Consider the following 24905-nt stretch of genomic DNA (forward strand, 5'->3'; position numbering starts at 1 on the left):
GTTATTCCAATAATAGATTTTAGAATTTTTAGGACAATTTAATTTCAAAGTCAGACCTTTTGTTCCCATAAGTAACACATACTCAGATGTCAGGCTTTCGTCTGGGTCTGGAAAACAGGACCACTGTAATCTGCAGCAGCAGCGAGAAGACCGGTTGATAGGAAGCTCCACTTCAGCTCAGCTTATTTCAGGTGCCAAAGTGGGCACTTACAGAAATGGAGAACCATGCTTGGGCTATGCCTCAATAATTCTGAGCCTGGGGTAGGAGAGTAAACCAACTCCTAGTGAATGCCTTCTATGTATATACTTGGCATTGAGCTAGGTGCTTTCCCTACTGACAGTTGCTTTGGTTAGAATTTTATCCCAAATCCACCAGCTATTCAAATTAAAACAACAACAACAAAAAGCAAACACATATGCCTCACAGGATCCAGTTCATTAATAGTGTAACAGCTGCCACACCCTCTGTAAGACCCTGGCACCAGAATTAGAATAATTGAATCTTAGGGGTTGGAGGATCTTTGAGGATATTCAGTTAGGAGCAGATGACAGCTGTTCTTTTCACCGCTAGTTTGAGAATCACAATGCTTAATTCTCTCAATGGGAGGTGCAAAACATGTCTGGGGCTGTAGTCTCTGTAGGCTGTAATCCCATAAAAGAAAGGGCAGAGATATAAAAGGGTGAAGCTCAGCCGGGCGTTGTGGCACACACTTGTGAATCCAGCATTCAGGAGGCTGAGACAGGAGGATTGAGGTTCCCAGCCAGGCTCAGCTACTTAGTGAAGCCCTTTGCAACTCAGTGAGACCCTGTTTCAAAAATAAAAGGACTAGCCTGGTGTGGTAGCACACGCTTGTAATCCCCGAGCTTGGGAGGCGGAGACAGGAGGATCATGCAGGTTCGAAGCCAGCCTGGCTGGCTTAAGAGACCCTGTTTCCAAATTAAAAATATATATATATAAAATGGAGGAAGAAGGGTTCCATCCCCAGTACCACCAAAAGTAAATAAATAAATAAATAAACTAAAAATTAGGGCTAGGGATGTAGTTTGGAGGTACAATGTCCCTGGGCTCCATCCTCAGTAACACAACACACACACACACACACACACACACACACACACACACACACACGGCTTGCTGGATGTGGTGGTGCACGCTTGTAATCCCTGTAATTTTGAAGCTGAGATAGGAGGACTGTAGGTTCCTGGCTAACATCAGCTACTTAGTGAGGCCCTCTGCAACTTAGTGAGACCCTGTTTCAAAAAAAGAGAGATAGGTCTGGGGATGTAGCTGGGAGAATGCCCTTGGGTTCCATCTCTAATACCGAAAAAAAAAAAAAGAAAGAAAGAAAGAGAGAAAGAAAGAAAAAAGAAAGAAAGAAGCTTGAAATACCTTCCAGACTGAAAAGGACACTGTGAACAAATATGGATTACTGGGGCTTCCAGACAATATAAAAATACAAATAAAAATTTAAAAATACCCCAAACTGGCATAGATGTGAGAAGGTTCACACCCCTTCAATTCAGGTAGAGGCCCACAAAGCTATCCTGACTGATCCCAGAAAACCCCAGCGTGTTCTTTCGCGCGTTTCACCAGCTCTGAAGTGCTAGCTAGCCCCAGTCCTCTTTGCCCTTTTATTAGAAAGTGGGAAACTCCTTTTCTCTGGCAGGGAGCGAGGGAAGGGGCCTGGAGGTACACGAGCGATAGAAAGGGGTGGAGTCTCACATGTGGTACCGAAGGCAGGGGAATGGATTTCATGCCCTCTCAAGGTCCCTGCGGTTCAAGGATACTGTCATTCTCCGGCTGCACTAGGGGGAGGGCCTGCGACGTCCATGCTGCCATGGCAACACGCCGCCGTATTCCTTTTTCTTACGTGGGGGCGGGGCATTCCCCCACAGCCACCAATCATCCACAGGCATCCTTGACTGGCGGACGGCGGTAGCGAATGGGCGTCCGATCCTGCGTGACGCGACGGGAAAAGGGGGAGTTCGCGGCCGGTGGCGGCGGTGGCGACGGCGGCGACCCGGGACCGCGCTGGAGGGACCTGGGGAGCGTGCACAGACCTCTAGCTCGGGCGCGAGGGTCTCTCCGCCGGGATGCCTGGTACTGCCCGGGGGACAGCGGGGACCCGGTCGGCTCCGAGGCCTTGGGCTTGGTGTCTGGAGGGATGGCTGACCGGAGGGGGCGGGGTGGCAAGCATGGCGGCGGTGACGGGGAAGGGGTTGCGGGGCCTGAGGAGGGGGTGGGGAAGCCGTAGCCGGGGAGGCTGAGTGGTCTTGAGGACGCGGGAAGGGCTGTGGGGTTCCCGCGACCAGAGATTACAAAGCAGCGTTTAGGGGGGCGGTGGAGGCGGCCGAAGGACGAGGGAGAGTTGTGGGGGATGGAGAAAGGGGCGGGGAGAGGAGAGGTTAGGAAGGAGGGAAAGGGTGTCTACGGGAAGGTGGTGTAAAGAGGAGGGAGGAGGGTTAGGTAGGCTTATTGTAAATCGCGAGGAGGCAGGATAGGAAAGTGGCCGCAGGATTACCAGTGCCACGTTCCAGTCGGAGGAGTCCTGGACTGGCCCTCTCCCAGGCTCTAGGAAGGCCACTTCTCGATTTAGGCCCAGGGTGCGGGAGGAAGGCTGGTAGGTTACTGGGAACTGATCTTTTGTTATTCCATTCCAGGGGAGCAGATGGACCCTACTGGAAGTCAGTTGGATTCAGATTTCTCTCAGCAAGATACTCCTTGCCTGATAATTGAAGATTCTCAGCCTGAAAGCCAGGTTCTAGAAGATGATTCTGGTTCTCATTTCAGTGTGCTGTCAAGACACCTTCCCAATCTACAGGCACACAAAGAGAACCCCATGTTGGTGAGTGAGACCTTGTTTGAAAATGATCCAGCAGGCCACTCCCACCCCACCCCAGTCCAGACCAACCCGCAGACCTAAGTATTTAGGAGGTCACTGTCTTTTGGATACGTTGGTTGGAAAAATGAAATCAGCTTGTTGATAAAAAGTAGGCCTCATTTTGTACTAATTAGCATGTTGTGAGGATATTATGTATGTACATACATATGTTTTCTAGGATGCTGTGTCCAATCCTGAGCAAACAGCTGGAGAACAACAAACAGCTGGAGACAGAAATAGTGGGTTCAGTGAACATATGAAAGAAAACAAGACTGTAGGTGAGGTGCTTAAAACTTTGAGTCCCCTTTATATTTCTTTTAGGTGCTTTTGGAGTGGGGTGTATTAGACATTCTATGGTTGTGGTGAAAGTACCTAAGGACGTATCTGCAGCGTCTGGTGCATAGTAAGCATTCAGAATTCAGGATCTTCTAATGTGGTGACTGGATTGGCATTGTATTTCTGTGGTTTGTACTGATGTTCGGTGGCAAATGCCTTTTGTGCTAATATCCAATTGTTTTTCCAGACCCTGTGGATTCTTCTCATTTGGGCCCATGTGGTTCCATCAGTCAGGTCATTGAACCATTACCACAGCCAAACAGGACGAGCAGGTATAGTGGTACTTGAAAGAATTTAAATTCATTAATAGATCAGGTCTTTTATCAGCACCTGTTGCCTTATCCCAAGGATAAGGGGATCAGCCTTCTTTGTGTGAATTAGGGTCTGGGACCTGAGCTATAGCGTATAAATCGTATTGTATTAGTACTGATAGGTGGAATCTTTTTTGTGAAGGCAGTGTTTTTATAGCTATAGTGTTCAAGTTGTGACCTATCTTGTTAATATAAAACAAAATAAGCATATCTCATTCTTAGTAAAGACAAGATTTCTTAGAAAATTATCAAAACTGTTAGGCATACTTTCCACCTACCGACCAAAGCACCGCCTCAGTTTTGAATGTAGAATGTTTAATTCATACTCTATGTCTCTGTCTTATGCATATCTTTACAGTGGCCTCTTTTTTGTTTGTTGTTTTTTTGGTGGTACTGAGGATTGGACCCAGGGACATTTTACCTCCATGCTACCCTCCAGCCCTCTTTCATTTTATTTCGAAACAGAGTCTCACTAGGTTGATGAAAGTCTCACTACTTGCTGAGGCTGTCCTCGAACCTGCAATCCTCCTTCTCAGCCTCCAAAGTACTAGGATTATAGGTGTGGGCCATCATGCCTTGCTACAGTGTCCATTTTTTAAATTCATTCTGGTAGGCCCTATGTTGGATGTTTGACATATAATCTCATTTAATTCTATCCTAAAAGCAGTTGTACAGAGAAGACATTGTATTACTTGTATTACATAGTGTGGAACTTCCATTACAGAGTAAAGAAGTTACATAACTCTCTGAGTTCGAGCTAGCAAGTGATGGACCCGGGCTTTGAGTTTGTTCCTTCTGACTCTAATGCTTTCCCCTTGTGACTGGTCAGTGCTTCTCAGTCTTCTTTTTTTTTTTTTTTTTTTTTTTTTTTGGTGGTACTGGGGTTCCTGGAAGCCCTTCTACCTCCGGGCTACGCTCCCAGACCTATTTTATATTTTTGAAACAGGGTCTCTTATGCCAGCGCGGCTGGCTTCGAACCTGCGCGATCCTCCTGTCTCCGCCTCCCAAGCGCGGGGATTACAAGCGTGCACCACCACGCCCGGCCTCAGTCTTCTTTTCCAGTTCTCCAGATGTCAAAGAAGAACATAGACAACTTTAGGAATCTTGAGGTGTTGGGCAGAAAGGGGAGGTAGAAAGGAGAATGTTAGCATTTATTATTAACACTTATTTTTAAAACAAGTATTTTTTTTCTGGTGTATTTTATACTCTGTTAGAACATAAATTTCTTCCATAGCAAGTAAGAGCTCACTGGCTTATAGGCGAGTTTCATTTGGCCCACATGTGGTAATCTATATTTGAATTAATTAACAATTTAAAAATGGGGAAATTTCCCCTCAACCTGGACTTTTGGCTTCTGGCAGGACTGGTGTTCAGGGGAGGCCAGGGTGCTGGGGCGCCGTGGTTCCTGCACCTCCTGCTGTAGCGGGACACTGAGGCTGGCCGATCTTTTGCCCTTTATCACTGTGCTTGTGCGTGTGTCCCTGCACACAGCTGCTCCCCTCCCTGCGTTATCTTTGCTTTCTAGACGTTTCAGCTTAGAGTACCTCTTAGGAGCATGTGCCAGGCCTAGTCATAGCTCAGTATGCTGGTTTGAAAGGGACTGGAAGTGTGCACTGTGATGAAACAGTTCTCTGAGAAGTCCCATGCCACTTCATTTTCTTTTCTCCATCAACGTATTGCTGTTCCTCTGAAAACAGATTGAATGGCGATGCTCAGGAGGCGTGCAGTCACTTGCATGCACTTAACAGTATTTTTTTTTTTCGTACTGGGCATTGAACCCAGAGGCATTCTACCTCCAAGTTATACCCCAGAGCCAATTTTATTTCTTATTTGGAAACAGGTTCTCACTAAGTTGCAGAGGCTCTCGCTAAGTTGCTGAGGCCAGCTTTGAGCCTGTAATCCTCCTGTCGCACCCTCTCAAATTCTGGGATTACAAGCATGTGCCACCACACCCAGCTTTGCACTTACTTTAAAGGGGCTTTGTTATCATGGATCTTAAAATTGAATAGGAGAGACAGAGCCTGGTGTGGTGGTGCATGCTTGTAATCCCAGTAATACTTTTAATCCTGAGATTCATGGCCGACCTCAGCTACTTAGTGAGACCCTCTGCAACTCAGTGAGACCCGGTTTCAAAATAAAGAATAAAAAGGAGGGCAGGAGGTGTAGCTCAGAGGTCAAATGCCCCTGAGTTCCACCCCAGACCCTCAAAAAAACAAAAACAAAACAAAAACTTCATGAGATCCTGTTTCAAATTTAAAAAATTATAAAATAGGCCAGGTATGGTGGCTCACACTTGTAATCCCAGCATTTGGGAGGCTGAAACGGGAGGATCATGGTTAGAGAACAGCCTCAGCTACTTAGTGAGGCCCTCTGCAACTCAGGGAGACCTTGTTTCCAAATAAAGAATGAAAAATAGGGCTGGGGGTGTCCCTGGGGGGTAGAATGCCTCTGAGTTCCATCCCCAGAACTGGGAGGGGGGGAAGGGCTGAGAGTGTAGCTCAGAGGCAGAATGCCCTTGGTGAGTTCAATCTCTAGTACTACAAAAACAAAATATAGCAATTTAGTTACAACTGTCGTCATTGTAAAGAAGAAAAAAATATAACCTTATCTGGGGAATAAGGGAACACCTCTTTGAGGAATGCAACTGAACAATAAGTATAGATTTGCTAGGTGTAGTTTAAGTGAGGAGAAGCCTGCAGTCTAAGCAGAGGAGCTTTCTAGACAGAGAACTGCATATGCAGAGACCTCGAAGCTGGGAAGAATTTGAGGCTTTTTCCAAAAGGCTAAAAGTTCTTCAACACACGCACACACGCACACACCACATAACAGACATTTAGTAATGCAGACATTTTAAAGAAAATTACTTAGGAAACTCATAAAACTAAAAAAAAAAAAGAACTTCCTGCCTTATCTAGTATCCTATTGATATAAGCTGTTCCTAAACAGGAGTGTCCTAGAGTATAGAAGAAATAAAGATATTTTTATTTCACCTTCAAACAGTTTTTTTTTATTATTTTTTTGGTGGTACTGGGGGTGGAACCCAGGGGCTTTCTACCTCCGGGCTATACTCCCAGCCCTATTTTTATATTTCATTTGGAAACAGGGTCTCGCTAAGTTGCTGAGAGCCTCACTAAGTAGCTGAGGCTGGCTTTGAACCTGCGCGATCCTCCTGTCTCAGCCTCCCAAGCGCGGGGATTACAAGCGTGCGCCACCACGCCCGGCCACCTTCAAACAGTTTTAATGTTGAGGTAATTGTAAGTCCACATGCTCCTGTAAGAAATAATCACAGACACATCCTTTGCACACTTTGCCTAGTTTCCCACTGGTAACATTTTACAAAGCTGTGGTGTTATAACCAGGCTCTCGGCCTTGATGAAGCCCACAATGGATTCAGAATCGCTCTGGTACTTGTGTGGATGTGTGCATGGAGTTTTGCACTGCTTGCCGCTGTGTCTGTGTGTGTGTGCCACCACTACTCAACAGAGTCAGTGGTTCCAACCACAAGGATGCCTGGTGCTGCCCTAGCTCCGCCTCCCCCTCTTTTGCATCTGAGCCCCTGGCAACCCTGATCCGTCCTCCATTTTTAAACTTTGATCATTTTGAAATGTTATATAGATATGTAACCTTTTCGGGTTTGGCTTTCTCCCAGCATAACTCTTGGGAGACCATCCAGGTGTTCTGCATGTATCAGTAGTTTGTTTTTTCTTGACTGCTGAGCAGTCTTCCATGGCATGGATGGACTGGGCCTGGTGTAAGCACTCATAATATTGAGGTACATCTGGGTGGCTTCCAGTTTTTGACTATCATAAATAAAACTGCAGTCAACATTTGTGTTCAAGTGTCTGTGCAAACCTAAGCCTTCATTTTTCTGGGATAAGGCTCAGGTTTTCAGTTGCTGGGTCTATGGTAGTTGCCTGTTTAGTTTTTTAAGAAATTACCAGACTGTAGAGTTGGCTGTATTTTACAGTCCCACCAGCTATATGTGAGTGATCCACTTTCTCCCCATACTCACCAGCATTTTGTGTTTTCACTTTTTTGTTGTTGTTGTTCAGTGTGTTGGGTGCTGGGGGTTGAACCCACACCCTTCACCATGCTAAGCCCCTTCACTATTTTCCTTTTGGCCTTATGGTAAGTGTCTGGTAATACTGCACGCTGGTTTTGTATTTCCCTAATGGCAAACGGTGAACACCTTACCATGTGCTATTTGTCATTTGTCATCTGTAATCCTCCTCAGAGAAATGTCTGTTGATGCCTTTTGCTCATTTTCTAATTGAGTTGTTTAGTTTTCATTGTTTTGTTTCGAGAGTTCTTTATTTTTTGTGGTACTAGGAATTAAACCCAGGAGTGCTTTACCACTGAGTTACACCCTTAGCCCTTTCTATTTATTTTTAAATTTTGAAACAGGGTCTTGCTAAGTTGCCGTGCACTGACCTCAAACCTGTAATCCTCCTGTATCAGCCTTCCAAGCACTGGATTCCAGGTGTCACCACCGCACCTGGCTTTGAGAGTTCTTTATATACTCTAGATAGTATTCCTGTCTTTAATTTTAATGAGCTCTGTTTGTGTGTGGGAGGCACTGGGACATCAGGGCATTCCGCCATTAAGCTTCCATCCCAAATATTTTTTTTAAATTTTGGAATAAGGTCTCACTAAGTCGTAGAGGCTTTCCTTGACTTTTCCATTCTCCTGCTCAGGCTCCTGATTAGCTGGGATTACAAGTGTGTGCCGTGGCACCTGGCTGTTAAATATTTGAACAGAATAACAGAAATACATAGTTTATGCTTTTTTTGTGTGTGGGGGGGTCTGGAGATGGAACCCAGGGGAATTCAGCCTCCAAACTACAGCCTCTGCCCTATTTTTTATTCTTTATTTTGAAACAGGGTCTCACTGAGTTGCAGAGGGCCTCACTTAGTAGCTGAGGCTGTCCGCGAACCACGATCCTCTGGTCTCAGCCTCCCAAATGCTGGGATTACAAGCATGCACCACCATACCGGGCTATGTAGTTTACTCTATAAAACTTATAATGAAAAACAGAGTTCTTCCCCATCCAAAGTCTTCTTTTACAAAGCAACCCTCTTTGTGTTTTTACTTTGGGAGATTATCTTCTTGTCTCTAATACTATTATATGAGTTTTCTATATAAAATACTTCTATCATACTGTCATTTCTTAGTTGATCATGTTAGGAAAATTGAGTTCCAGTAATAAAAGATGGGGGCTTAACTAATATCAGCATCCTTCCAGTTTTTATAGTAGTTATTTTAGTTCTACTAGATACTTTTATACTTTTAAATAATATAAATTTTGGCTGGGCGTGGTGGCTCACCCTTGTAATCCCAGCATTCAGGAGGCTGAGACCGGAGGATCGTGGTTCGCGGACAGCCTCAGCTACTAAGTGAGGCCCTCTGTAACTCAGTGAGACCCGGTTTCAAAATAAAGAATAAAAAATTGGGCAGGGGTTGTAGCTTGGAGGTCGAATGCCCCTGGGTTCCATCCCCACACCCGAGGGAAAAAAAAATATATTAAATAATATAAATTTTATTTTCTTTCCCATTATCTTTTTTTTTTTTAGGTACTGGGATTGAACTCAGGGGCATTTTACCTCTGAGCTACACCTTTAGCCCTATTTTTTATTCTTTATTTTGAAACAGGGTCTCACTAGGCTGCTGAGTGCCTCACCAAGTAGCTGAGACAGGCTGTGAACCTGTGATCCTCCTGTCTCAGCCTCCCAAGTGCTGGGAGATTATAAACGTGCACCACCATGCCCGACGGATCTGAAGTTTGAGCAGCACATGATCTTAGATTTTTTTTTTGCATGTGTGGTACTGGGAATGGAACCGTGGGGCATTCCACCTCCCAGCTATACCCCACCCTTATTTTATTTATTTTTTTGCACTACTGGGGATGGAACCCAGGGGAATTATATCTCTGAGCTACAACCCCTGCCCTATTTTTTAGTCTTTTTATTTTTGAAATAAGGTCTCACTAAGTTGTGGAGGGCCTCATTAAGTGCTAAGGCTGGCTGTGAACTGAGATCCTCCTGTCTCAGCCTCCTGATTGCTGGGATTACAAGTGTGTGCCACCACACCAGAATGGTGAGATTCTGACTCTTTGAAAGTAGGATCAGATGTGGAATGGGGAACAGGAAGGCAGGGACAGTAATTCTAGGTTTTTGGTTTGAGCAACTGCAAGCAAGGAGTGGCTGTTAATTGAGATGGAGAAGACCTGCAGGAGGAGCGGTTCACATTTAAACGTGATAAAATGGAGCCAGCTAGCCGGGCGTGGTGGGCACGCTTGTGATCCCAGCGCTGGGGAGGCTGAGACAGGAGGATCGCGCAGGGTCAAAGCCAGCCTCAGCTACTGAGTGAGGCTCTCAGTAACATAGTGAGACCCTGTTTCCAAATAAATTATAAAATAGGGCTGGGGGTGTAGCCTGGAGGTAGAAAAGCCCCTGGGCTCCACCCCCAGGACCACAAAAAAAAAAAAAGCCATCTTAGGTAGGTATGATGGCGCATGCCTGTAATCCCAGTAACTAGGGAGACTGAGACAGGAGGATCTCAGATTCACTGCTGGCTTCAGCAATTTAGTGAGGCCCTCTGTACGTTTTGAGACCGTTTCAAACTAAAAAATAAAAAAGGGCTGGGATGTAGCTCAGAAGCAGAATGCCCCTGGGTTCAATCCCCAGGGATCTCCCCTACACACACACACACACACACACACACACACATACACACACAAATTGAGCCACCATAGCAGGTGTGGTGGTGCACACCTGTAATCCCAATACTTGAGAGGCTGTGACAGGTGAATTGCAGGTTTTAGGCTAGCACACAGTAACTTATTTAAATCCTGTTTCAGCCAGGCTTGGTGGTGCACGCTTGTAATCCCCGCGCTTGGGAGGCAGAGACAGGAGGATCGCGCAGGTTTGAAGCCAGCCACGCGTGCTGGCTTAGGAGACCCTGTTTCCAAATGAAAAAATGTAAAAATAGGTTTGGGAGTGTAGCCTGGAGGTAGAAGGGCTTCCAGGAACCCCAGTAACACCAAAAAAAGAAAAAATCCTGTTTCAAAAAAGAACAAGCTGGGCGTGGTGGCGCACGCTTGTAATCCCAGCATTCGGGAGGCTGAGACCAGAGGATCGCGGTTTGCTGACAGCCTCAGCTACTTGATGAGGCCCTCCTGTTTCAAAATAAAGAATAAAAAATTGTTGTAGCTTGGAGGTCGAATGTCCCTGGGTTCCATCCCCAGACCCACACACAAAAAAAGAACAGCATTCGGGAGGCTGAGACCAGAGGATCGTGGTTTGCAGACAGCCTCAGCTACTTAGTAAGGCTCTTTGCAACTCCGTGAGACCCAGTTTCAAAGTAAAGAATAAGAAATAGGGCTGGGGTTGTTTCTTGGAGGTAGAATGTCCCTGGGTTCCAGCCCCAGTAATGCAAAAAGCAAAAAACCAAAAAAACAGAAAAAAAAAAAAAAAAAAAAAAAGGTCTGGAGGTATGCCTCAGAGGTAGCATGCTCTGGGCTAAGCCCCAGTTACAAAACAAAACAAAACAAAACAAAAATAAAACTTAAAACCACAAATGGACTACCTTGCAGATATTGAGGGCGACTGGATGTGTAAGGGTAGAGGCGGGGAGCTGTGGCAGAGACGGGGTGGCACTGTACCCCAGGCGCGCTGAGACGCCGGGGAGGCGTGGCCGACAAGCCCGGGGCAGCATATTTGGCTCAGTATGGTGGCACACACCTGTGATCCCAGCACTTGGGAGGCTGAGACTGGAGGATCGCAGGTTCAAAGCCAGCCTCACCAACTTAGTGTGGCTCACAGCAACTTAGCAAGACCCTGTTTCCAAATAAAAAAATAAAACACAGCTGGGCGTGGTGGTGCACACTTGTAATCCCGCGCTTGGGAGGCTGAGACAGGAGGATCCCACAGGTTCAAAGCCAGCCTCAGCTACTTAGCGAGGCTCTCAGCAACTTTGTGAGACCCTGTTTCCAAATTAAATATAAAAGAGGTCTGGGAGTATAGCCCAGAGGTAGAAGAGCCTCTGGGTTCCACCCCCAGTGCCACCAAAAAAAAAAAAAAAAAAAAATTAGGACTTGGAGTGTAGGTTGGAGGTATAATTCCCCTGCGTTCAATCCCTAGTACCATGAAATAAATAAATGCATACATAATACACATTTGTTATGTGTATGTGTATACTTTTGTGAGAGATTAAATAATTTGACTACTTCATATCTCATCTTTTAAGAACAAGTACATTATCCTCTGTGATCTTAGTTCCATTTATCACACTTAATTGCATAATATAAAATAATGCAGTCCATATTCAGATTTCCCAATTATGTCAAAGATGTCTTCTGTATTGTTTTATTTATTTATTTTTTGGATCTAGGATACAGTCTAGATTCACACATTGTATTTGATTGATTTTTTAATAATTTTAATAGCCTAATATTTAATTTTATAGATTAATAAATTATTTAATTTTATTAATGTGGAACTTACAGGTTATTTCGTGGTTTTTTTTTTTTTTTTTTTTGTGTGTGTGTGTGTGGTGCTGGGGATGGAACCCAGGGGCATTCTAACTTCAAGCTACACCCCCGTCCTATTTTTTATTCTTTATTTTGAAACAGGGTCTCACTGAGTTGCAAAGGGCCTCACTAAGTAGCTGAAGCCATCCACGAATTGGGATCCCACTGTGTATTTCTTAATAATAATAAACTTTGAGAAATAAGTTTGTATAGGGATCTTTCTGTATTTCAAATTATTTCTTAAGCCAGGTGTGGTAGTGCATGCTTGTAATCCCAGTATTTGGGATGCTGAGACAGGTGGTTTACAGGTTTGTGGCCAGCTTCAGCTACTTAGTGAGGCCATCCACAACTTTGTGAGACCTTGTTTCAAAATAAGAAATAAAAAAAATAGGGCTGGGGGCAGAATGCCCCTACATTCAATTCCCAGTACTGCAAAAAAAAAAAAAAATTCTTAAAATTGAAATTACTGAGTGACAAGACAGGTGTGGTAGTAATTGCCTGTAATCATATAATCCTAGTATTTAGGAGGCTGAGACAGTAGGATCACAGAGTGAAGAGCAGCCTCAGCAATTTAGCAACATTCTCAATTGCTAACCTAGTGAGACTGTGTTTCAAAAAATAAAAAGGGTTGAGGTGTAGCTGGAAGGTAGAATGGCCCTGGGCTCACTGCCTAACACCACACACCAAAAAAATAAAAGAAACTCATATGTTGCCAATCAAATTAGAAAAAAAATTAGCCAGGTGTGATGGCTCACGCTTGTAATCCCAGCATTTGGGAGGCTGAGACAGGAGGATTGTGGTTCACAGACAGCCTCAGCTACTTAGTAAAGCCCTTTGCAACTTAGTGAGACCCTGTTTCAAAATAAAGAATTAAAAAAAAAAAAATAGGGCAGGTAGTGTAGCTTGGGGTAGAATGCCCCTGGGTTCCATCCGCAGTACCACACACACAAAAAAAAAAAAGATTAGAAAACAATTTATATATTGCTCATTGCTGTCCAAACTAAGGTAACATAAACATCATTACTTCTTATGTAGCAAGAGAGTATAAATAAAGGGATCCTTAGCCAGGCGCAGTGGTGTGTGCCTGTGATCCTCCTGTCTCAGCCACCAAGTGCGGGGGTCATGGGTATGGTCCACCACACCTGGCTTTTCTGATTTCTTTACAGATGTAAATGTACTTCTATTTTTTTTTTTTTTTTTGGTGGTACTGGGGGTGGAACCCAGAGGCTTTCTACCTCCGGGCTATACTCCCAGACCGTTTTTTTAAAAAAATATATTTTATTTGGAAACAGGGTCTCACTAAGTTGCTGAAAGCCTCACTAAGTAGCTGAGGCTGGCTTCGAACACATGCGATCCTCCTGTCTCAGCCTCCCAAGCGTGGGGATTACAAGCGTGCGCCACCACGCCTGGCTTCTTTTTTTATTCTCTTTTAATAGTTGACTGATGTCAGTTGTTCATTTATATGTTGGGGCTCTTTGTGGGAATTCTTTATATCTTATATAATCTTGTTTTGTTATATTAATTGTAGGTATTTTTCCTAATTAGAGTTTTGTCTTTTACCAGGATTTTATTTAGACACTTTGGTTGTATGTGTCCTAAGGTTTTTCCTAAAGGGTTTGTGTGGCCTTTGTTCAGTTCAGTAGGCTTGTTCTTTGATCCAGTTTTCTTCTTATCCAGTATTCAGCTTATCACTTGTCAGTAGTTTTTCTGAATGCAAGATTTTTTTTTTTTTGGTGGTACTGGGGTTCCTGGAAACCTTTCTACCTCTGGGCCACATTTCCAGACCTATTTTATACTTTATTTTTTTTGTTGAAACAGGGTCTCTTAAGCCAGAGAGGCTGGCTTCGAACCTGTGTGATCTTCCTGTCTCCGCCTCCCAAGCACAAGGATTACAAGTGTGCGCCACCATGCCCGGCTAAGATTTCTTTTTTTTTCAGTACTGGGGATTGAAACTAGGGGCATTCTACCTCTGAGCTACACCCCCAGCACTATTTTTTATACTTTTTTTTGTGTGTGTGTGTGTGTGGTACTGTGGGGGTAGAACCCAGGTGCTTTCTACCTCTGGGTTATTTTATACTTTATTTGGAACCAGAGTCTCACCAAGTTGCTGAGAGCCTCACTAAGTAGCTGAGGCTGGCTTCGAACCTGTGCGATCCTCCTGTCTCAGCCTCCCAAGCACTGGAATTACAAGCGTGCGCCACCACTCCGGGTGTGTACCTGTGATCTTTCTGTCTCAGCCTTCCAAGTACTGGGATTACAAGCGTGCACCACCACGCTCAGCTGAATGCAGGATTTTTTTTTTTGTATCCCTGTTCATAAGATGCAATTCAAGTATGTTTGTACCTTTTGTTTAATTTTTGTGTTAATTTCATACAGCTTTTTGGTGTGCGTGTGTGATTCAACCAAGGGGCGTTCTACCTCTGAGCTATGTCCCAGCCCTATTTTATTTTTATTTTGAAACAGGGTCTCGCAAAGTTGATGAGAGTCTCAGTACTTGCTGAGGCTGTCATTGACCCTATGATCTTCTTGTCTCAGTCTCCCGAGTATTGGGATTACAGCTGTGTGCCACCATGCCCAGCTTCATACAATATTTTTAATTGTTAATCCTTTGAGTACTTTCTTAGGTAGGAGCACCAAAAGGGGTGAGGTATTTTGTATTTGCAAATTTGGCTAAGAGGTAATTGGTGAATATGGGAGTCACAGTGAAATTAAAGGTGCTTTGAACAGTGTCCCAAACTATCTGAGAACCCCTGATTGTGTCCTTCTACTGTGCAGTGGTCTGGGAATACCAGTGGAACCTGCCCCTTCCCCGGGGGAAGAGAAGGAAGAAGAGCTAGAAGAGGAGGAGGAGGTGGAGGAAGACGCTGCAGATGATGCTCCGCGCTCCCTCGGTGCTGAAGGTAGCCTCGTGCCTTTTTCAAGACTGCAGATTCTTCTGTGTTCCTTAACATGAGGGTCCAGACGTCTATATTTCTCCTCTTGATCAGATCTAGATTTCTCATGATTAAATTGAGAGTCATTAAGAAATCTGCTGGTTATTTAAGATATTTCACCTAATTTGGCATTCAGGAATTTGTAGCTCATTTTAGTGTCCCTTTTCTGCATGTTGATTCTTTCTTCCTTTTATATTCGTTTGTTTTAAAATATTTTTGGAATTTGAATTGCTGTTTGTGTGAATGCAGTTTATTGTATCTCTTCAGAAGGTAGAGATAGACTAATATATATCATATTAGGCGCTTGTAAAGCATTATAGTATTCAAGGTTTTGTTTGTAATACATTTTTCCCCTTCATTTTTTTTCTAGTGCTGGATATTGAACCCAGGGGCATTCACTGAACCTTTGAGCTATACCCCCAGACCTATTTTTTATTCTTTATTTTGAAACAGGGTCTCATTACGTTACAGAGGGCCTCATTAAGTACTGAAGCTGTCTGTGAATTTGTGATCCTCCTGCCTCAGCTTCCCAAGTGCTGAAATTACAAGCATGTGCCACTACACTTGGCTTTCCCCTTCATATTAATTAATTAATTAATTTATTTATTGTGGTACTGGGGATAGAACCCAGGGGCATTCCACCTCTAAGTTACACCCCCAGCCCTATTTTTTATTTTTTACTTTGATACAGGGTCTCACTGAATTGCAAAGGCCTTACTAAGTAGCTGAGGCTGTCTGCAAATCGCGATCCTCCTTTCTCAGCCTCCAAAATGCTGGGATTACAAGTGTGCGCCACCATGCCTGGCTCCCCTTCATTTTTATTTCATTTATTCTTGTGTTTTTTGTCTTTTTTGAAGTACTGGGGTCAGACTCAGGACCTCATGCACCCTAGGCAAGCATTCTACCACTGAGCTGCATCTTCATCCCCTTATTCTTGATTTTTCGATAAAAATCTCAGAATGAAGGGTGGATATAGTGTTGCACACTTGTAATCCTAGTACTTCAGAGGTTGAGACAGGAGGATCGCAGTTTACAGTCAGCCTCAGCTACTTAGCGAGGCCCTCTGCAAATTAGTGAGAACCTGTTTCAAAATAAAGAATAAAGTATAGGGCTGGGGGTATCGTTCAGAGGCAGAATGCCCTGGGTTCAATTCCCCGTACTGAAAATTTTTATTTTTTTATTTTTGGAGGTGTCGGACTTTGATGTGAAGGTCTTAACATGATCATCTTTTGCTAAGAGATGGTAGCTATACCCTTATAATAATTCGGAGATGATAGCTAATTCCTGGGAATTTTGTTCCTAGATCCTGCCTCCTCACAATTGGGATTTGGGGCTCTGGAGCTCTCGCAGAGCCAGGATCTTGAAGAACATACTATGCCATATGTAGTGGACAAAGGCCATCTGCAGTCAGAAACCAGCTCTGCTTACTCCAGGCCACCCGATGGGGGTGCAGACACGGGTATGAAGCACGTTTTCTCACACTGGAGTTGTCACCAGCGTTTCCCTCCTATCCTGTAGCTAGTTATTTTTTTCATGATAAGTTTTATAGCTGTCCAAGTTCATGTAATCTAAGTTGATGCTGTAAGTTTGCAGAATTGGTTGGTAAATACTTGTCAGTTGATGGTTTACAGATTTTCTATAAGTAGGTTGTTGATTCTTTTTTCAATGCTATCTGTATGTATTTTTATGTTTTACTTTATTTTATTTTTGACAATGGGGAATGAAGTCAGGGGCTACATCCCCAGCCCTTTTTATTTTGCAGTACTGGGGGTGGAACCCAGGGGCATTTTACCTCCAAGCTATATCCCCAGCCCTGTTTTTTATTCTTTATTTTGAAATAAGGTTTCACTAAGTTGCAGAGGGCCTCACTAAGTAGCTGAGATTGGCCATGAACCTGGGATCCTCCTGTCTCACTCTCAGCCTCCCAAATGCTAGGATTACAAGCATGCGCCACCACGCACGGCTGGTTTATATTTTTTAATTGGATTTATTTTTATTAAAATCTTGCCTTTTTTATTTTTATTTTTATTTTTTTTTTTGCTATACTGAGGATTGAACCCAGGGCATTCTACCTCTGAGCTATACCTCCAGCCCTATTTTATTCTTTATTTTGAAACAGGGCCTCACTAAGTAGCTGAGGCTGGCTGCAAACCTGCACTTATCCTGTGTCAGCCTCCCAAGTGCTGGGATTACAGGTTTGGGACACCAGACCCAGCAAGTCTTTGCCTTTTAAAAGTCATACAGGTGAACTGGGGATCTAGCTCAGTGGTGGAATCCCTGCCTAGCACGTTCTAGGCATATTCTGGGTTTGTTCCCTAGCACTGACAAAAATAAAAATAAATAAATAAAACACACTTAGGACTGCTTCTGGCACTTTGAAAAAACTAAATATCTTCTGTTTACTCTTTTCTTCTTCATGTCTTCTAAAACTTCAAGTAGTAAAAAATGAAGAACAGTCCAACGAAGATATTTGTATGGTAGAACAGCCCAGCAAAGCCAACCCTGTGACAGCACAGCCTGGTAAAGGTGTGTGTGTGCTAGAAGAGCAAAGTCTACCACCTGCAAAGTAAGTCATGGGCCTTCTAAGAGGTGCTTACGAGCGGGGCGCGGCGGCGCACGCTTGGAATCCCAGCACTCGGGAGGCGGAGACTGGAGGATCGCGGTTTGCGGCCAGCCTCAGCTCCTTAGTGAGGCCCTCTGCAACTCAGGGAGACCCTGTTTCAAAAAAAATAATAAAAACTAGGGCTGGGGATGTAGCTCGGAGGTAGAATGCCCTGGCTTCCACCCCAGGACTGCCAGGGAAAGGTGTTTATGGGTTTACTCTGACTTTACACTGTTCTGCCGGGCGAACGCGTTTCTAGAAGCTGCTTTTTCTCCCTTGTACTTGGCCTACTTGGCATATTTCTGGCCCAGTAAAAGTAGTGATTATTTATAAACACTGGTTACTTTTGCAGTCTCATCATGTTCTCATCTTAAGTCTTTTACAAAGGTGATTTATTGTTGCTCTAACTATAAGCATGATTCTTTATTTTTTGTGGTACTGGGGGTGGAACCCAGGGGCATTCTACCTCTGAGCGATACCCCCAGCCCTATTTTTTATTCTTTATTTTGAACAGGATCTCACTGAGTTGCAGAGGCCTCACTAAGTAGCTGAGGCTGTCCACGAACCGTGGTCCTCCTGTCTCAGCCTCCCAAATACTGGAATAACAAGCGTGCTCCATCATGCCTGGCTGATTCTTTTAATTTTGGTTGCCATTCTTCCTCTAATCTTTGCCCATAGTGGTCTTTTTAGCCTTTCTGGTATTAGCAAGAGTCATATGAATATTGTATTTGAAAACCTATTGTTTCTGTACCTGAGCTCTAAAATTGCCTTAGAACTTTAAGTATCTTGCATTTTGTAGTTTCTGATTCAGTTAGATGCATTGAATTTCCCAAGTGTTTTAGGTTCTTAGCTTGGCAAGAATTGGGAAATATACTTCTGCTCACTTTATGGTGATAATTTTATCCAAAGCTACAAAATGAATTTTGAATATGGCAGAGGAAAACTGGGATACTTCCAGTTATTTCCTTCAATAGAAACTGTGGAGCCAGGCATGGTGGCACATGCTTGTAATCCCAGTCCTTGGGAGGATGAGACAGGAGGATTGCAGGTTTAGGACCACCTCAGCAAATAGACTCTCATCAACCTAGTGGGACTCTGTTTCAAAATAAAAATAAAACGATAAGACTGAGGGGTGTAGCTTGGAGATAAAATGCCCCTAGGTTCCATTCCAGTACCACAAGAAATAGTGGGGAATAAGTTTTTAAACAAATTTGAAGATAAATTCTTTCAAATTTTAAATTATCTTTCTAAGTTCTAAATTTCTTTCCAAATTCTAAATTTCTAATTTTAAATTGTCTTTGTAAAGCTCTTAGCTTAATAGTAGTTAACTTTTAAGTTTTTTCTTTAAGAAAATCTGTACTTTTGGTAGAAGAGCAAAATAGGGTCCTGCAAGGTAAACCGTGTAAAAAGTTCTCCTTCCAGCGGGTTTTGCAATCGTATTTATCCTGGGGATGATGGACTAGGTGACAGGTCTGGGCAGGGCCAGAGTGAGTGTCTTTCGTGCGGTAGTTTTGGTGGGAAGGAGCCTTGCTTTTGGGGCCTGGGTTGAGTAGACCAATGGAGAAAGTCAGCAGAAGACTGCGAGTGACAGCGGTGAAGAGACGCACTTGCGCCAGGCGCTTGGGGCAAGGCCGCCATTGGGCTGCGCTCGTCAGTGGCGACGTTGTGGTCAGGATCAGAGTGTTACAGACAAGTCTAGAGAACAGCGTCTATAACACAAATCCCCAAGTCACTCGTCAGAAATCGTGGAAAGCACGTACAACAGACCAGTGAGCATTGCTGAAGAGAGGCGCTGCCGCGTGAGACCCCGAAGCAGGCTCGGAAATGGGCTGAGGCTCTTGTAGAAGAGCTGCTTTTGCTTTCATAGGAAGTTTTGAAATAATTAAAGTAAAACATACAAAACAGGAAAAGCTTCTTAGTTAAAAGATGAAAGCATTTATAATCCTCTGGTGATAAAATTTCCTTTCCTAGGTCAGAAGATAGACCTTCTAGTCCCAAAGTGTCTCTAGCTGCTACGGAAACAGAAGAACAGATGTCTGCCCCTGAACTCCTGGAGGGTGGACTCCAGATCCAGAAGTCACCAGAGCCTGGAGTTTTGTCAACTCAGGAAGACTTGTTTGACCAGAGCAATAAAACAGGTACAAAGGATGATTAGTCACTGCAGCTCCTCTTCTGCAAACATCTAAATTCTTATTTGAGCTCTGAGGATATTGTTTAAGTTAGAAAGCACTTTACAGGTATGCTGACTTGTTTGTGATATGGAAGGAAAAGATATTGCTAGATAACTAAAGGAATAATTGCTATTTGGCATTTCAATATAATTTTCTCTCCTTTGGAAATGGAGGTAATGAAGATTAATAGCTAATAAAGTAAATTTGGTATTATGGACAGGGTAGCCATTTCTTCTTTTATGTTTTCTGAGTCTTCAAGTCTTAAATATAATATTTAAATGTTTCATATTCATCTGGGTAGCTGGAAGTGGTGGCACACGCTTGTAATCCCAGTTTATGGATGGGAGGCTGAGACAGTAGGATTTCAGGTTCAAGGACAGCCTTAGCAAGTGGTGAGACACTCATCAACCTAGTGAGACCCTGTTTTCAAATAAAAATAAAATAGGGCTGGGTGTGTAGCTCAGAGGTAAAATGTCCCTGGGTTCAATCCCTAGTAACACACACACACACACACACACACACACACACACACACAAATTCACCTGGGTAACAGTTTATATACATGTGTATTAGCTCACTCTCACAAAAAGGAAGTTAAGGTCTAGCAGAAAAGACATAACACTTAGAAGACGAGAGTGTTAGCTGGGCATGGTAGAGCATGCCTGAAATCCTAGTACCTGGGAGGCTGAGATAGGAGGATTGCAGGTTCAAGGACAGCCTCAGCGAGTAATGAGACTCTCACAACCTAGTGAGATCCTGTTTCCAAATTAAAATAAGGTTGAGCTGGGTGTGGTGGCGCACGCTTATAATCCTAGCACTTGGGAGGCTGAGACAGGAGGATCGCACAGGTTCGAAGCCAGCCTCAGCTACTTAGTGAGGCTCTTAGCAACTTAGTGAGACCCTGTTTCCAAATAAAATATAAAACAGGTCTGGGAGTGTACCCTTTAGGTAGAAAGCCCCTGGGTTCCACCCCCAGTACCACACACACACACACACACACGGCTGAAGGTATAGCTCAGAGGTAGAATATCCCTGGGTTTAGTCCTCAGTACCATAACAAATAAAAACATAAAAGATCTGTTTGATTAATAGACAAATAAGCAGCTTAAAAAACAACAACAACAAAGACTTAGACTCATTCTTTGTCTCACACATTTTAGACCCCTGCTTTCCATTTCACAATTTCACTTAGCATGGACGCATCGGTAATAACTAGAAAAATCTAATGTGGTGGTTGCAAGGAGGGTGGAGAAGAGGCTGTATCCTTGACTATTTTGTGGGGTCGCCATGCACGACATCCAGCAGGTCACTGAGGTCCCTTTTGTTTTCTCACTAAAACTACAGTTGTATTTAAGAAATTTCTTCACACTTAGGATCAACAGTGTTGATATTCCATTTTTTTGGTAAGGAGAAGGACCCATTCGGAAACCTCATAAGTCAGTGATGGCTGCTTATTTATTCTTTGATAATGCACTAGTATTTTTCATCTCTTTTGAGGGATAAAAATTGCTGCGTTCACATCATCAGGTGCCATGCACATTGCTTTGACTTCTCCCTCCTGCATCAGGGCATGAGCTTTACTTCACCTTACGTAGACCTTGGAATAAAGGCTCCCTTGCTGTTTAGAATAGTAGCACCACAAGGAAGAAGAGAAGCCAAGCAGAGGTGTAAGGATTCTGGCTTTTTTCCTCCAAGCTTAGATTATGACAGAAAGGACTAAGGAAATCTTTTAAACATCAGTTCTTTATTAAAGAAACCCTTAATTTGGGAGGGTTAATGTTCACTGAGGATTTTTGTTATCGTGATATTCCATTAATTGTACTACAATTGTAAAACATTTTCTGCCCTCCTGAAACGTGATTGGAAGTGTGGCTATTACTGAGCACTCTTTTTTGACGAGTGTGTACCGTAACTGGGATTTTTCTGTTCCAGCTGTTTCTGCTGGTTGCTCTACCCCTTCACGGGGGGAAGATGTGTGTTCTCTGGCCTCCACACCTGCTACCACTCTGCAGCTCCTGCAGCTCTCTGGGCAGAAGTCCCTGGTTCAAGAGAGTCTTTCCACGTAAGTAAGCCCAAAATAGCTGTGCCAAAGCCGCATGTGCCCGCGGGGCTGAGGCTGGCGTTAAGAGAGTAAAGTCACCCACTAATCCAGAACTGCTCTTAAAATCCAAAGGTGGAATGTAGCTTTAGAATTTGGGCGGTGAGACTTCAGTGGAATTTCTCAGGGCAGTTCTGTTTTTCCCTTGGAGTCTATAGTAGTAGCCTGATGTTTTCACCAGGAAAAAAAAAGCCCAGTTGTTTAGAAGGTGTTAAGCATCTGAAACAACCAACCCCATGCCTCCATTTTACTGGCATTTCTTCCCATACAACAGAATAGGGTAGAGAAGAGGTTATTATAGTGGGCAGTGACTGGACTTCTTCATCTCTGTGGCAGGGCAGAGAGATTTGTGTTTTTGTTCTTAAATGAAAATGTACATAGTCTTTCTTTTATGCCAAATGGAGTGAATGTTTTCTGCCTCAGACCTGAGGTGAATTACTTTTTAGCACTGCTCATTCTGCTCTTCACTTATGATGTCTTTGTGTCTGGTCATCCAGTTCACCCTTACTGCTCTTTACAGAATTTTATTTTTTTTTATTTTTTATTTTTTTGGTGGTACTGGGGTTCCTGGAAGCCCTCCTTCCTCCGGGCTACACTCCCAGACCTATTTTATATTTTTGAAACAGGGTCTCTTACGCCAGCACGGCTGGCTTCGAACCTGCGCGATCCTCCTGTCTCTGCCTCCCAAGCGCGGGGATTACAAGCGTGCGCCACCACGCCCGGCTTTACAGAATTTTATTTTAAAAATATCTGCTTGGTTAATAGGTATTCAGTAGTTCTTCCATGAATCTCAGATTGCTGTTTTGGAGAAATGACATTAAATATTTATCTAATGACTTATTTTTGCTATTAAGAAGTAAAAGATATGGAAACTATTATTATGGTAAAATAATTTGATTCTCTCTTTACATAAAGGAATTCCTCAGATCTTGTCGGTCCTTCCCCTGATGCTTTCCGATCTACCCCTTTTATCGTTCCCAGCAGTCCCACAGATCCAGAAGAGAGAAGAGGTGAGCTATCTTGACCTGTCTGTCGATCAGACTAGAAGAAGAGGGCTGGGATATAGCCCAGTGGTAGGATGTTTTCTTAATGTGTACAAGCCCTGGGTTCCATCCTCAGCAACACACACACACACACACACACACAAGAGGAGCAGCATTGCATTTCTTGTACTTTGCAAAATGTACTGTGTCTTTGTACTTTAGAACACTGTGCTCTACACGGTTGTCTTTCTACCTTTCAGGAATATAGTATAAAGTGCTTTCCTCAGTTCTTTGCTTTTCTAGCATGTATTTTCTGAGATTTTTTTTTTACTTAATTTGTACAAAGATTCTTAAGGAAAAAATGTTATATTTTTAAAGTTGAATTCAAGTGAATTAGTATGCTAAAGAACTGTATTTATACTAATGGCCTAGCAGTCTCCAGTAACATGCCAACATACTTCTGGTAAGAGGGAACCAACAGGGTGTGTGTGTGTATGTGTGTGTGTGTGTGTGTGTGTGTGTGTGTGTGTGTGTGTGAAGAGGGAACCAACAGGGGTGTGTGTGTGTGTGTGTGTGTGTGTGTGTGTGTGTGAAGAGGGAACCAACAGAGGGGTGTGTGTGTGTGTGTGTGGTAAGAGGGAACCAACAGGTGTGTGTGTGTGTGACTGGAGATGGAACCCAGGGTCATTCTATCTCCAAGCTACACCCCCAGCTATTTTTTATTCTTTATTTTGAAACAGCATCTCACTAAGTAGCTGAGGCTGTCCACGAGCCTGTGATCCTCCTGTCTCAGCCTCCCAAGTACTGAGATTATAAGCATATGCCAAGTTTGGTTAATTTTTAGAACAACTTCTTTTATTTCTAGAATGGACCTTGAAAGTATATAAAGATAATTGTATCTGAAATGCCCTGTCCTTGATTAGAAACATAACCAATACTTCAGAAGTTTAGAAAATGTTTAGGAAAATAATGAGAAAACAGGTCACCTATACTGTCATGATCCCTATTTAATCATAGTTAGTATTTGGATATATTCCTTTGAGAGTGTTTTCTATGTTTAAATATGAAAAAGTATTTTACAGAATTGGGATCATATACATAGGATCCAGGGTTTTTTTTCCCCCTATGTAACATTGTATTTCTAGTCAATACTAATTTTTGTGTGTGTGTGGTACTGGGGATGGAACCCAGGGGCATTCTACCTCCAAGCTACACCCCTAGCCCTATTTCTTTATTCTTTATTTTGAAACAGGGTCTCACTGAGTTGCAGAGGGCCTCACTAAGTAGCTGAGGCTGTCCACAAACCACGATCCTCCTGTCTCAGCCTCCTGAATGCTGGGATTACAAGCGTGCGCCGCCACGCCTGGCTTCAATACTATTTTAGATTTACTTCATGTGCTTAATATGTGTATCATTGTTTGTGAAACTATATGTGCTTTTTATATTATAATTTTGGCCTTCTGGCTTAGGTAATTAAAGCATTTTTATATGTAGTACCTAAAATAGTGGGTCCTTAATGTGCTTTGCATTGACAGAGAAGGTCAAAAGGTGCAAGGAAAATAATTGGCACAGCCGTGGCCGCGTAGGACAGGCCTGCTGCACAGCTCCCAGCCAGTGCTGCACTGGCCTTGAGGCCTGTGAGCCCAGGTCCTGTGGAGCTGAGGGCAGGTGTCGAGGCTGGGAGTATGGGTAGCTGGTGGATGGATGGAGACTGGGGAAAACTCAATGGTGTCAGTAGATGGTGAGTGGTGTGGAGGAAGCCTGGATGGTGTTAAACAGCCGGCCAGGCTGACCCTGAGGGAGGCCTGGCACCCTGCAGATGGGCAGCACACTTTGAGAAAGCACTGTTTAGTATTTTTGAGTGTGCTCTCTCCTAAGCAATTCGTGTTAGATTTAGTGTCTTCTTAGTTCTTTGATTAATCAGTATTGATTGGCATTGATAGTTTGTTTCTTTCCTCTGTATTTGTCCTGGTATTCGTCTCTCTGTGTTTAGCAGTTGTTAATGTAAATAAAATGAGTTCATAAATATGTAGATATTTATTCAGAGTGGTGAATGGCGCTG

At 43.5% G+C, this 24905-nt stretch overlaps 1 protein-coding gene across 1 annotated transcript in view; it reads left to right on the top strand.

Moving 5' to 3' along the window:
• Positions 1–2663: 2663 nt before the first annotated feature.
• TP53BP1 (tumor protein p53 binding protein 1) overlaps positions 2664–24905 on the top strand; it is a gene marked incomplete at its 3' end in the record, with an annotated part of 70249 nt that continues 48007 nt past the window's right edge. The window contains exons 1-9 of the mRNA XM_080707476.1: positions 2664–2846; positions 3061–3160; positions 3406–3490; positions 14832–14956; positions 16293–16448; positions 17426–17555; positions 19563–19729; positions 21695–21824; positions 22776–22870. Coding sequence (XP_080563602.1) covers positions 2670–2846; positions 3061–3160; positions 3406–3490; positions 14832–14956; positions 16293–16448; positions 17426–17555; positions 19563–19729; positions 21695–21824; positions 22776–22870 — 1165 coding nt within the window. The 5' untranslated portion in view covers positions 2664–2669. The remainder of the gene's footprint in view (positions 2847–3060; positions 3161–3405; positions 3491–14831; positions 14957–16292; positions 16449–17425; positions 17556–19562; positions 19730–21694; positions 21825–22775; positions 22871–24905) is intronic.

The sequence above is a fragment of the Muscardinus avellanarius genome (assembly GCF_963383645.1).
Source record: "Muscardinus avellanarius genome assembly, chromosome: 12".
Classification (NCBI taxonomy): domain Eukaryota; kingdom Metazoa; phylum Chordata; class Mammalia; order Rodentia; family Gliridae; genus Muscardinus; species Muscardinus avellanarius.